This window comes from Mus pahari, chromosome 19 (genome assembly GCF_900095145.1).
Source record: "Mus pahari chromosome 19, PAHARI_EIJ_v1.1, whole genome shotgun sequence".
Lineage (NCBI taxonomy): Eukaryota > Metazoa > Chordata > Mammalia > Rodentia > Muridae > Mus > Mus pahari.
In genome coordinates, this window is record NC_034608.1 from 84,587,737 (window position 1) to 84,602,088 (window position 14,352).

The 14,352-nt window shown below is 48.7% G+C and overlaps 1 protein-coding gene across 10 annotated transcripts in view; it reads right to left on the bottom strand.

Moving 5' to 3' along the window:
• Positions 1 to 14,352, bottom strand: part of Gatad2a (GATA zinc finger domain containing 2A) — a 92,391-nt gene that overhangs the window by 27,955 nt on the left and 50,084 nt on the right. For all 10 annotated transcript variants that reach the window (XM_021219151.1, XM_029531803.1, XM_021219152.1 and 7 more), the window contains exon 3: positions 2,371 to 2,628. In XM_021219151.1, coding sequence (XP_021074810.1) covers positions 2,371 to 2,627 — 257 coding nt within the window. In that variant the 5' untranslated portion in view covers position 2,628. The remainder of the gene's footprint in view (positions 1 to 2,370; positions 2,629 to 14,352) is intronic.

Genomic DNA, 14,352 nt, shown 5'->3' on the forward strand with positions numbered 1-14,352 from the left:
AGGGTGGGAGGATGGTATAGTGGACTTTCGGGATAATATTTGAAATGTAACTGAAGAAAATATCTAATAAAAGAATTGTTTTAAAAAAAAAAAAAGAAAAAAAAAAAAAAAAAAAAAAAAAGAGCCGGGCGTGCTGGCGCACGCCTTTAATCCCAGCATTCAGGAGGCGGAGGCAGAGGCAGGCGGATTTCTGAGTTCCAGGCCAGACTGGTCTACAGAGTGAGTTCTAGGACAACCAAGGCTACACAGAGAGAGAACTCAGTCTCAAAAAAACAAAAAGAGTCCTATTGGTAGAACAAGGGAATATATGCCATCAAGCCTGCAAGCCTGATCTGTACACATCTAATGAATTGCTGTGGTGAGCTCAAAGCAACAGTATCTCAACCCTCACTACCCTGGGGGATGCACTCACTACATGAATCTGCTTGGAACCCAACTCCTGTCTGACACCCATAGAAACACACACTCTGCTGGAGGGAGATCCCTAAAGGTGACCCTGGCCAGACACCCAAGGAGGACCAAACAGAAAACAGGGTGTTTCCATACTGCAGAGGGTGCCACCAAGAACACCCTTCCTGTCACTTCGTCAACCTGCAAAGCAGAGTGACTATTTCACCAGGAAGAAATGTGGCTGAGACATTTTGCCTAAGCAGAGCTGCAGCATGTGGCCTGGCCCTCACCCTGCCCACTGGCCTTCAGGGTTTGGTTTCTTTTCCACTCTTACACCTGTATGCAGCCAGAACCCTGGGGGTCTCTAGTCTCTAGGCAGCCCTCAATCCAGGATATCCGGGTGATCTGTTCCCCAGATTACCCTGAAACATTAAGTATGTTGTAAGAAGTCACCAGTAAAAGCTTCAGGAGGAAACATCTAAAGGACAGCTTGGAAACCAACAGCTCTGGTAGGGCCCCAGAGGTTCAGAGTCCTGGTGTACCCCTGGGTTTTGACAATAAAAGAGGGATCTTTCACATCTTAACACTTATAACTTTGGACTTTACCACCCCACCCCACAAAGGAGCAGGCCACAATAAGCAAAACATGGAGCATCCTGGCATAACTCAACCAACAACCCCCTCCCCATCTGCTTTGGGAACTCTCCCCTCAGAGGTCTCACCAGAAAGACTGAGCTGAGGACCCACAAAGCCTGGGGGAGGAAAAGGAGCCTCAGACTATCACCGTGACTTATTCTAAAATAAGCCCTTAGTTTTAGAACAGGGCAGCAGAAAGCAGTCAGAGAGGGAGAGAAATTTCTGAGTGAGCAAGAGGATGGTTACCAAGACAGAGTCTTGTGTGCTGCAGGCTGGCCTGCAACTCCATATTGCTGACAATGACCTTGAACTCCTCAGCTTCCTGTCTGTACTTCCTGGGATGATGGGCAGACCCTGCCACGTGTGCCCAGATGAGAGAAGCCTTTCTAATGGCAAGTTCACAGAATGTTCAATAGAAGGGACATTCAAGTTTCACAGTGAACTCCAAATCCTCAGGATTCTAAGGCACAGTGGTCAATCTGGAAGCCCTCAGGATCCCAACACCAGATTTTGCATAAAACTGAAGACTGAAACCCCTGTGCACTTCGGGGAACAAGTGGAGAACTAGCTTCCTCCTGCACTCCACTAGTGTTGTGCCTCACCGAGTATACACATGAGGTACATGAGGACCCCAAAGGTACAGGATCCAGATGGACAGAAGGGGAGTCAGGGAAAGTCCTCAGTGAGAATCTGGGGTAAGTGATCCATTCTAGAGTGTTCTGAAGAAAGGGTAATGCAGCTGCTGGGAGAAAAAGGTTTCTGAGTGAAGTTGTGGTGGGAGGTTGAGTCTGACTTCCTTTAGCCTTTTACCTATGAGTGTCAAGAAGCCTAGGTTCCGGGCCAGGCGGTGGTAGCATACGCCTTTAATTCCAGCACTTGGGAGGCAGAGGCAGGTGGATTTCTGAGTTCGAGGCCAACCTGATCTACAGAGTGAGTTCCAGGACAGCCAGGGCTACACAGAGAAACCCTGTCTCAAAAAAAAACAACAAAACAACAACAAAAAACAAACAAACAAAAGGAAGCCTGGGTTCCAGCAAAGTTCCCTTGAACTACTTGGTGACATCTCAGAAGAGATGACAGAAGCCAGGCAGAATAAGGAGGCTTCTCCTTTGAGGAATGACACAGACAAAGTGTGGTAGCCTGGCCTCCCCAAGGCAGTCACACCAAAGGAATGTTTCAGTCCTCCCACAATCCAGAGGTGGCAGACCCACTGACAACAGGGAATTTCCTCCAAGATGAACCCATGGACCTGCCACTGACAGCGCCCCAGCCTAGGACTCAGGGACATCCTGCCCCGTGCCAGCCTCTGCTAGGCTCCAACCCAACCCACTATTTCTCACTCACCTGTGTGAGGTGCGCATATCCACAGGCCCGTCTCCTAACAGCCCCTCGCCAGATCCTGTGCCCATGGCCTCTGTTGTCCTCAGCAACCCCTGGGCTGAGCCTGCACTCGGCTCTGGCACCACCCTGCTGTCTCCGTCCACTGTCAGCTCTGATGGCCCCCTCTCCATTTTCATTTTCTTGTTCTCCACATCATCCTCTGTTAGGTCAGGTTCAAGGGCGCGCTTCTGACTGCGGGTTCGGCATGCTTCTTCACTCATTCTGTATGCAAAAGGGAGGGTATAACATTTGAACCCCTTCTGAGAAGTTTAGTTTGAAGAGTGGTTTTGTTTTCCTCGGAGGCAGCTAACTAGAGAAGGGACAACAAAGACAGGGCCATAGACGCCCCTCCATGACTTCCTTCACACCCTTAGGATGGCTGGGCAGGAAGGAGTCCCACAGGCCTCTTGGGTGTGGCCAGCTCCGAGAAGCCATGGAATCCAAGAGGGAGAAAAGCAGTGGCAGCTGTTACTGGACAGGGCCCTTCTGTGGAAGAACGGTGCCTATTATGGGTCTGAAAACCAGTCCAGGGGCCTGGCACCTGTACTGTAATGGTGTGTGTAGGACCTGGACAGAGGTGACCTCAGGTGCTGTGTGCCTGAGCCCCCGGGAGCGAGAAGTGAGGGTCATGCTTTTGGCTGGCAGAGATACACTGAGCACAGTATGGACTGGTCCATCCCAAAGGGCCACCACCATGGCCCTGTACCTGTAGCACACACTTATCTCAATTCAAAGAAAAGGGAGAAAAACCGCTGAGTCAGTTTTTGATCCCATGACATCACTGGGCTCCACATGACCCTTCCCAGGATTCAGTCAGAGAGACAAAGCACTTTCCCGAGAACCAGTCTGAACCGGTTCCAGACAACACAGCTGAAGTGAAGTGTTGTTAACCCTCGCAGAGACAAGAGGACAGCTTACTGGCATTCCACAGCTGAGTCTGGGACAAGGCCCTCTTAAAGGGACCGCTCAGAAGCCAGGTCTTACTGAACACTGTATGACACCAGCCTAGGGAAAGTCGGAGAGAACCCAGAGTTCACTTGGGAAAGGGGGGGGGGGGGTCTGGCTGGGCTCTGGCAGGATCCAAGGTACAGCTCCAGGAGACATCTGGCATTGAGTATAGACAGCCCTGCAGAGAACCTCAGCTCACATCTCCAGCGGGCTTGATGGGGAAGCCCTCTGATTCTGCATCCTAATGGAGGGATACGTCCTTCCAGGTGCCTCAGTCTTCCCACTGGTAAATATGGTAGGAAAGGCCTGCCCTGGACAAAGCCAGTTCTAGAAACCCCTTCCAAGGTTCTGGGAGGCTGGGGTATCCCATCCTATCAAGGATGCACTCCCACAGCCAGACCAGAGTCCGGCCTCATCTCCGTGGTCCAGCCACCTTCTTCCATAGACCTTGGACCCAAGAGCCTCCTCTTCACCACGTAGGTTAAAATTAATGCTCTGACCTTAATACAACTCTATCAAGGGTGGAGATAGGGATAGGGTCACAAACCTCAGTGGGCTTCATCTGCACCCAACTCTCCTGCCACCCCAACCTGTACCCTGGCAATCTTCCCCAGATACTGGAGCACCCACCACATCCCTCCACTCTAACAGCACTGGAGAGTCTTTGGCTTTGCTCTTCCTTCAACAAGCCTGACCACGAACTCTGCCACACTTGCTGACAAACTGTCTGCCTTGCCTCCCAGTGAAAGCAAACAAGCCACTGTCCGGGGTATCAAGGTACTGCCTGGAGCAGAGCTGCTGAGCTCTAGAACAAGAGTTAATAGTCTGGCAGTATCCTCAGACAGGGTATAAACATGCCCAGACCTGGACAGGATATAGATGGGGAACTCAGGACCTGTGACAATAAGGGCATGTGGGAACTGGGTGGGTGGGCAGGTGGGGCAAGCGCATTATGGTCCTCAAAAGTGAAGCTCACTGGTGGGGGCATACTCCTTTCTTTAATCCCAGCACTCAAGTGGATCTCTTATGAGTTCAAGTCCAGCCTGGTCCACAAAGATCCAGGCTATACAGAGAAACCCTGAAAACCAAACATTCAAAGTAGAATGAAGCTCTAGGCCCAGCCCTGCTCCCAAGTTCCGCCATCATAACTCAGTAGGAGTAAGGCAGGCCTTGACCTCAGCCTCTTCTAGCTCATCCTAATCCACCAGAAACCCTACCTGAAATCTATCTTCTCCATACCACAGCCTTACTACTTTGTTGCTATGAAAGGGCTAAGGAAAAGCAAAGGTCTACCAGGGGTTGAGGGAACTGCTTTTCATATCCCTAGGAGCTGCCCACTGCATGGAGACAGGAACCTACTCAGAACTCAAGCAGGGCCCAGAACCTTGAGCCAACCTCAGGGTAGGTGTGGGTGAAGGCAGGAAAGGGGATGCCTGGAATTTGGTTCCCCACCTCCAGAAAGACAAGCACAGCTACAGGGGTGGGCAGCAGGCAGAAGTCCCAGTAGGCTACACCCTCCCCGCCAGAGCCCGAGCCCCCACAGCTGTGCCTCTGAGGAGTCACCAAACCAGCCCATTGTGATATTCTGTGGTCAGCAGAGTCCCAATTCCCTCAAGGCCACCAGGAACAAGGTCTCCCTGGGACCAGCACTGATAGGCACAATGTGGGCAGGAAGAACCCAGCTTCCCTTGCTTAGCAAGCATCCTCAGAGGCAGAAAAAGGGTTTAAATCACTCACATGTAAATGGGGGCAGGTTTCAAAATCCCCAAAGGAGGGGAAGAGAAAGCTGCCACACCAGAACAGCTACCACAGGCCTGTTCAGGGGGGTAGGTCTTAGCAGCCACCTCCTACACGTCAGCAATACAGGAAATAATGGTCATTTTAAGAGATATAACACAAGGGCCATCCACCTACCAAGGAATGGGGTTAGTACGCTTAGAGCAAGCCCCAACATCCTGGGTGGGCCCCACACATGCCCTGTGCAGCAACCCCAACAATGTTCAGTCCTAAAGGCTACTGGGCTTTCTCAACAAGGGTCGTACACAGGGGCCTCTGCCAGCCCTGGGACCAAGGGGCCTGAGTCCTTGTGGTACACCAGCGGTGGAGACCTAGGGCAGGACAAATGTCACTAACTGCTACCTGGATGCCACCTCCTTTCAATAAAGTACCACAATGCAACTGGAGGGAGAACCTGGGACAGGAAGCTGACTGAACGAACAGCTTCTCCAAGCTGCAGCTAAGCAGCACGTTAACACTCAACAGGTTTTAGGCTTTGGTGTCCTGACTGTGGCAGCTCAACATAAATTAGCAAGACTCAGCCGTGCATGGTGGCGCACGCCTTTAATCCCAGCACTCGGGAGGCAGAGGCAGGCAGATTTCTGAGTTCGAGGCCAGCCTGGTCTACAGAGTGAGTTCCAGGACAGCCAGGGCTGCACAGAGAAACCCTGTCTTGAAAAACCAAAAAAAGAAAAAAAAAAATTAGCAAGACTCAAATTGTGTATTGCAGACATGAATGGAGGAGTGGCAATAAGTGGCACGGACAAAACCGACAGCTGATGTTTGTAACTGGGAGAACCTTTAGCACTGTGAGAGGGAAAGAGGAAGGGGATGTTAAGAGGGGGAAAGAGAAGGTAAAGAAAAACATTTCCTGCTCCTTCACTCAACAGCAGCCTTGGGCCTCCACCAGAGGAGCTGCTGTCCTAGGGGCTGGGGATTACACGGTGCTCAGGAACGCACAGCTGGGCAAAGACCAAAAAGGCCAAGGGTGTCAGGTGACAGGACTGAATGGTAGAGCAAGCAGAGAAACTCAGGCCTAATGGAGACAGTCCAGATGGCCTGTGGGGAGGTGAGAGAAGCGTGGTGATCCAGGGGAGCGTGGAGTCTAGTCTCAGATCACAGAGGTCCACCTCACTCTAAAGCAGTATCTGGCTGATGGGTAGTGGGGCACTGAGGGACAAGACAGGGCTGTGGGAACAGATTTCCCTCCTAGGTGTGCTCTGAAGCTCCCCTAAGCACGGATGGGGGAAGCGAGACTGCTCTACTTTTATTTGGTTCTACTCAAGCAATAGACTCATCTGAAACTGGGATGGAAAATTCAAGACTACAGTTTGGTGCAACTGTGGAACACTCCTTGAGGGTAGCCTCTGCCCTGGGGCTTTAAGGGGCCATCACTTCCTGCCTCACTTCCTGTCTGGAAGAAAGCAGGCCTTCTGAAACAGCCCGCACAAGGACAGGACAACTGAAGGACAATGCCAAGGTGCCATTGCCCCAGGGTCACAAGGAGCCCAATCATACAGCGCGGAGGCCCTGCTGCCTGGCTCCTCCTGGGCTGCAGGTGGTTCTCTCCAGAAAGTTGTGCTCCAAGACGGAGGCCAGGTCCCCATCAGCAACTGGAGCCCAGAAGCCATTTCTGCTCTGACCACACAGCACAGCCAGGCTCTTATAGCCAAGTCCCAAACAGCTGGGGAGGTATAAGGGAGAAGACAGCTAAGCTGGGACAGGCAGGTTTCCTCCAAGCCAAAACAGACACTTAGGACTTGCCCAAGCCACTTCCTGCCACACATCCAAATGTCAGAGTGGTGGGGACTCTTCTAGAAGAATTCAGACTCGAAAGCCCAAGTTTCAGCCTTTAAATACTGCCTCTGTGAAGCCAAATAAAAGAATCTAATTCAACTTAAGAGACAAAAAGGTGATCCCGGGCAAAGAACAGAGTGCAGGCTCAGTTTCCCTGTTCATGCCTCATCAGCAGATGGGAAAGACATGAAGTGACACTGAAAACAGACTGACGAAAAAAAACTCATTTGAAGGAAAAATGTTCAAGTTGCTGAGTAATGAGTTTTAAAATGCTTACCAGCAGCCTATCATCCCAGTCTGAAAAGGACTGAGGCAGAAAGCTTGTTATGAGTTTTGAGACCAGACTGAACTACAGGATGAACTCCATGACCATATAGTAAGTTCCTGTCTCAAAAACTGTAGGAGTAGTCTAGTACCTCTGATATAGAATCATGTGTTGTCTGTGGGAGGGCTCTGTCCTGCGGTCCTAACTATACATATGCCAATGGGCATGGCTGTGACCAAAACTATGCACCATGATAGACCACCAGCCTTCAAGGCCATCTAGCATAGTGTTTCTGGTTTTACACAGAGCAAAGCTATACCAGCCTAGCTTCCAGTATCTTCTTAACACAGCAGTTAACAGGCCTGCTTTCCCAAACACACCCCAGAGCACATCTACTTAGAGGAAGAGGGGATCAGAAAAGGCATTCAACAAGCAATTTCAACTCAAATCTTGGCCCCAAGCCTTAGTCTCTAAAAAGAGTAGACAAGCAGCTAGCTTGGGTTGGCTTTTGCCTTTCCTCACACATGTGGAAATCTAAAGGCAAAGAGGCCCCATTTTACAAAAATGTGGTATACTACAAAACCAACTGCTTCAGAGAATGAAACTTTAACTCAGTTTTAGTGCAAAGCTCAGCGAAGGACTTGGGGGAAATAGTACCTGAGCACACTACAGCCAAGTGTGTGGAAATCTATGGCCCGTGGAGGTTCTGTGGCAGGATGGAGCTACAGAAACCAGAACAGGTCTCTGGGGCATCTAAGGCTTGGGGAGGAACCGTGTGAAACCCTGAGATGGTTCATGTGGCGGGTTCATCCATGAGGATGGGGAACCACACTCACTTCTGTTCCTGGAAAGGTCCCGAGAGAGGGACAGAGGTCCCAGAAAGACATCTACACTGGGTGTGAGCTCTGCCGCCATCCTCAGGATCCCTAGACCTAGGTGAGTAACAACACTCCATTTCCAAACCATGTAGGTGGGGCATCTTATCCAGTACACACTGGGGCTCCAGAACTTAAAGACTAGGCAAGGGACTTCTGAGGTTTTCACCTACTGTCTGGAGATAGGCTCTTAAAACATACCAGCCTTTTACAACATGTACAAACACACACATGCATACACACAACCTGATCGGCTCCTCCTCCTGCTTCCATTTCTTACCCATTTCTCTAAGTAAAGGTCTGTCTTCTATGACAATGTTGACCAACAAACAGCTCTAAGTCCCCAGTATGTAGAGCTGTCGCATGAGTACAGAAAGCCACCTGGGCATAGTGGCACCTGTCATCTCAGCACTCAGCAGGTTAAGTCGTGGCCTGACTACAGACTGAGAACCTGTCTGGAAACAAATACCGCAAGGGTTGAGGGGCCTCAGGAACTGAGCACTTGCTTAGTAGGAGAAAAAGGAGAGAGGACAGAAGGTTCCAGTGTCTGCTTTTCTACAATCTTATTAAGGTAGGAGATATGTAAAAGATGCTTCCAAAATAAGGTTCCTTAAGATGTATTTAAGAAAATTAAAGGCCAGATGTGGTGTTGCATGCCTTTAATCCCAGCACCCAAAGGCAGAGGCAGGCCAACCTGGACTAGACAGAGTTCCAGGACAGCCAGAGCTATATAGAGAACCTCTGTCTCAAAAATAAATAAAAATTACAAACAGAGAAAAGGAAATTAAATAATAAAAAAGTAGTTTTAAGATATTCAAGTACGTTATCAATATTTAAGTAAAATTTTAGGCCTGAGTGAAGCTTGGTGGCAGCACCATCTCTCCTGCGCAGGGTCAAGAGCTCCTTCCTCAGCACTACAGAATCAAATTCCTTTTGGTTCTTACATGCAGCAATGCATCAACAACCTTGGCAAAGAACAAAGCAGTTTTGGAGGAACTAGCCATCCCCAGAAAACACCACAGCCCCCAATGAAGCTACAGAAGCCCCCCTAGACCGAGCTAAGTGCTGCAAACCTTAAAAAAACAGCAGCCACATACATACCAACCTGGCCCACTGGACACCTTTTTTTGTATAGCCTGGCCTCTCAGCCCCTTCTAGGAACACCCACCTCTTAAATCCAGTCAGACAACACGAAATGGCCATGTATCTGACCTGAGTGGGGCCCCAAGGGAGGCAGGCAGGGAGTGAGGTCTACAAATAGTGGACATTTCAGCTATATGTGTATCATCGCAAGAATCCTCAGTCTCCCCAATATATCTGTGTGAGCTAGGAGTGGCCCCACATACACACCTGACCTCAAGCTGTGCCCTGTGCTGGCCTTCAGCCCACAGAGAGGAATGTGCTGCCCAATGTGGCCATGTGAAGAAAACTAAGAGCTGTGTAATGACCCAAGTTCTAGATTTGAGGTACTACTATGAGTGACAGATTAGCAGGTCACAGCCATCTCTTAAGCCTGAGACCACAAGTTTATCTTGAAACTGAGTCCATATCCCTTACAGGCAGATCTCTAAATCATTTTGCATACAATGTCCCCAAAGGTTCAGATGAACATCTCCCATAAGGACACACTGAGTAAAAGGTGAGGGGCCAAGATGTATCCCGTATCCCTTTCACACAGGCACCCTTTGCCACAGCAGTGCTGCTGGTTGTTGCTCTTCCCTGCAGGAGGCCCAGGGGAGGGAGGAGGGGCTCTGAAGCCCACTTCTAAGAAAAGAAAAGGAGGTTCCACAGCCCACGACAAGGAAGAATCAGGTTAGAACCCTTCTCCACTGTGGGCAGACAGTTCCCTTGCACACACTTGCACCCGCAGCTGCAGTCACCTCCAGTGCACAGAGCTGAGCTGCCACATGAGGCGTCACCCTACCACCCACCACTCCCTCATCCTAAAGGAAGGCTGGCTCTGCTCCCTGCCCACAGGACTCTTCCTCTAGGCCTCAGATGAAACTTGCAACTTCTACCTTTACGTTCATCTGTTTATATATTCCAACTCCTTTCCTGAGACAGGAGAACCTCCTTATTCCATGTGTTACCAGAGTCTAGTGCAGGAACAACGCTCAGCACAAGAGACACTGGATACACACTTGCTGAACTAGAAAATAACTAGCTTTCCCTCACTCCCTTCCTGCAAACCAAGCCAGAAGAATCTTCATGCCAAGAAGGAAGACATCGATAGAAAGCAAACAGGAGCCAGCAGGCAAAGCAGCCCTTCTGCAGCCCCGTCTTCCACAAGCAGCCAGAGCTGCAGAGCAAGGCATCTAGAAAGGCAAAACCTAACAGGGAACAGTAGGTAGTCCTGACAACTGGGAGGCTGAAAAAGGAGAACTGTGTAAGTTCAAATCCAGCTGGGGCTACAGAGTGAGACACTGTTCAAACAAACAAACAAACAAACAAAAACAGAAACTACTCAAAAATGGATCAAAGAACTAAATTTATAGAATCTTAAACCACAGGTGAGACTTCCTATCCTTGGAGTTGGCAGTAGGTTCTTAGACAGCTCATCAAAAGCTACCAACAGCAACAAACAGGGCAATCTGTAGCTGGGGAGAGGTCCTGACCTTGCCGCCCATGAAGCACACGCTACAAAGTGCCAGTGAAGACCTGTGCTCAGCAAACAAGTCAGGGCGCCTAAGGAATACTGAGGTTACCTTTTGACCTCTAGGTGCACATGTACACACACGAGAGCATGCACACACACTAAAAGATAATTTAGACTGCATCAAAATCAAAACTGTATGCATCAATTGGTACTACCAGCCGCTGGAGCACAGCTTTAATCCCAGCTTGGGAGGCAAATGCAGGCGATCTCGGTAAGTTCAAGACCAGCCTCATCTACAGAATGAATCCCAGGACACAGAGGGCTACAAAGTGAGTCCTTCTCTCAAATAACAAACAAAGTATTAATACAGTGAAACAGACACACAAAATCTTCTCCTTGAGGGCCTTGTATCCAAAGCATCTTACCAACAGAGGAAGAATTCTTTATGACTAAGGGACAGTCAAGGGGGCTTGCTGGGTTCACAGCAGCTCCCCCTCCAGGGAAAAACAAAATTACATGTCAATTCAAAAACCAAAGGACCAGCCAGGTAGATGTCTGAGTTGGAGGAACCACAAAGTGAGTTCCAAGACAGCCAAGGCTACACAAGAGAAGCCCTGTCTCAAAATACAAAATGAAACACACACACACACACACACACACACACACACACACACACACACACACACACACACACACACACACACATTTAATAGACATTTCTTGCAGCCATTCAAATGACTACTAAGGGGATCAGAGAGACAGCTCACAATTGCCTGCCAACTCCTGCTTCAGGGATCCAAGGCCCTCAAGCACCCACATTCACACACATACATAAAAGATAAGATTCTAGGGCTGGTGAGATGGCTCAGCAGGTAAGAGCACCCGACTGCTCTTCCAAAGGTGCAGAGTTCAAATCCCAGCAACCACATGGTGGCTCACAACCATCCTTAACAAGATCTGACTCCCTCTTCTGTAGTGTCTGAAGATAGCTACAGTGTACTTACATATAATAAATAAAAATAAATCTTAAAAAAAAAAAAAAGATAAGATTCTAAAATGTTTTGGAATTAGGGGGAACTGTGTCATACCTTGAGTATACTGAATGCCACCAGATACCACACTTTGAGATGGTGAAAATGTCAATTTTTCTTGCATGGGTGGCTATTACCTGGCTGGTGCTTTGTTTTGTTTTGTTTTGTTTTATTGTGGGTGCAGGGGAGGAGATGTCCAAGCCCTAAGGGTGGCAGCTATTTGAGCCTGGTGATCAGTAACAAGAGCTGGTTCTTAAGGAAAGATGTTTGATGAAGTACAGCTTGAGAGCCTGCAGCTACCATGCCAGTAATGGCGGCTACCAGGGAGCCCAGACTGCTGCAGCAGCTCACCACACAAACGGATTATGAGCCCTGCCCCAGAGTAAAGGTGCCAATACCTGGCAGTGTGGCCAGGGACATGCATGGGACAAGCAGCTGTGTTGAGGAAGGCTGTGGTCCCCCTTGCAGCTCCTAGGCCACCATTTAAGATCCTCTTTCAAAAACTAAACAAGGGCTTTGGTGTGGGAAGGCATGCTTTGATCCCAGCACTCTAGAAAAGACAGGATCCAAGAGAGTTTGAGGCCAGCCTCAACTACACAGTGAGTTCTAGGCCATTCAGCATTATTCAATGGGACCCTGGCTTACAGACAGACAGCTGGGCCATGGTGGCGCACGCCTTTAGTTCCAGCACTTGGGAGGCAGAGGCAGGCAGATCTCAGAGTTCAAGGGTAGCCTGGTCTACACAATGAGTTAGTTCCAGGACCACAAACAAGGGAGAAACCCTTTGTGTGTGTGGGGGGGGGGGGGTGCAAGGGGGAGAACAAAACTACTGCTATTAGAGCTGCTGGCTTGAATTACAAAAAAAAAAAAAAAAGAAAAAATTCATTAAATTATTTTTTGGCTTAGAATTAAAACAGTTTCAAAGTGTCTGAAACCTTTCAAAAGTGTCTGAAAGTGCCTGCTAGTGGTGGCACACGCCTTTAATCTCAGCACTTGGGAGGCAGAGGCAGGTGGATTTCCGAGTTCGAGGCCAGCCTGGTCTATACAGAGAAACCCTGTCTCAAAAAAAAAAACCAAACATGTCTGAAAGTTTCAAAGGTTTAACTCCTGTCATCTTATACTATGTACTTATGAGAAGTGGCCTTTCCAGCACTAATAATTTTAAAGACAAAGAATCAACTCTTGAGAGACAGTAAAGATACTATAACAACACATACTCAGCCAAAACCCAGCACTTGCTGCTGGGGTGTAAGATTCAGTGGTTCACTGCCTGCTGGTGGAATCTCTAAGATTTGGCACTTATGGTGAAGTGCTTTTACCTAATGAGCCATCTTGCTGACCATAAATTTTCGTTATGGAAAATTCCAAGCACACCCACAAAGTAGTGATGCCATGATGGGACGTGCCCACTCCCCAGATCCCTGGACTCACGTCTTCCATGCCCATACTGGCCTTTGTGAAGCCACTGCTTTGAACATGCCCTTGGTGACACTTTCAACCACTTAACAGCTCATCCCTACCTCTCTATGGATATGCTTGTCTTCCCCACCATCACACCTGAATTAAGTCATTTGTTTGTCATGGTTGGGTTCTGTGAGTGAGGTTTCTGCAGTTAACATGATATGAACCCAATTTCCTATAAACTGATCTTTAGACAAAATGGCCAGTGCACATGCTTCTGGAAGCTCATATCACTACCCTGCCCCATATCTAAACACTGGTGGCCATTGAATATGGCTGTCTGCACCTCTAATAACTCATTCTCAGCCTGGCAGTAGTGACACATGCCTTTAATCCCAGCACTATGGAAAGAAAGGCATGCAGATCTGAGTTTGAGCCTCATCTACAGAGCATGTTCCAGGACAGCCAGGGCTACACAGAGAAACCTTGTCTCAAAAAGAAACTAAAACAAAAAAAAATTCATTCTGCAGCTGTAAAACTAAACTCACAGTTCTGTACATTCATAATAATTAGTGAATGTGACAACTGCTACTGCTATGCTGGCCACTAAGGCTACTTAATATGCAAGTCCAATTCTCTCCACAATACTAGCCAATGACACACTGGTCACTTGTGTACAGAGCTTCCTCAAAAACTGGTATAGTGACACATGACTATCACCCCTGCAATGGGGAGGCTAAGGCCTGAGAATTATGTGTATGAGACTAATCTGGTCTATACAGCAAAACTGTGTCTCTAAAAATATACACAGGTTCTGTGGTCCATATTGATAGGATTTCCTCTTACATATCTTGGTCCTACCAAGTTTAGGCTGGAAAAGCAGGGTACATGCTTCATCTCCCCCCCACACACACATGAAACCACACTGGCTCCCCAACATCCTCTAAAGGAGAATGGGGACTTGCCAGCTTCTTGTTCTTTGAGAGCCAACATGAACTTAGAGACTTTTCATATTATTCATTTATTTAGAGACAGGGTCTCACTCTGCTACACAGACTAACTTAACTTAGACTTCTGGGTTCAGCCTTCCAAAGAGCTGGCACCTGGCTCACCATCAATTGTTTCTTTCATATGCACTATGGATGAAGCCAGGGTCTCACTAGGCTAGCACTCTAACCCCCCCCCCCCCCAGTTGCACCACTATAGTAGATTCAACACAGGTAACTCCAGGACTTGCTGCGGCACTTGTGGCACTGT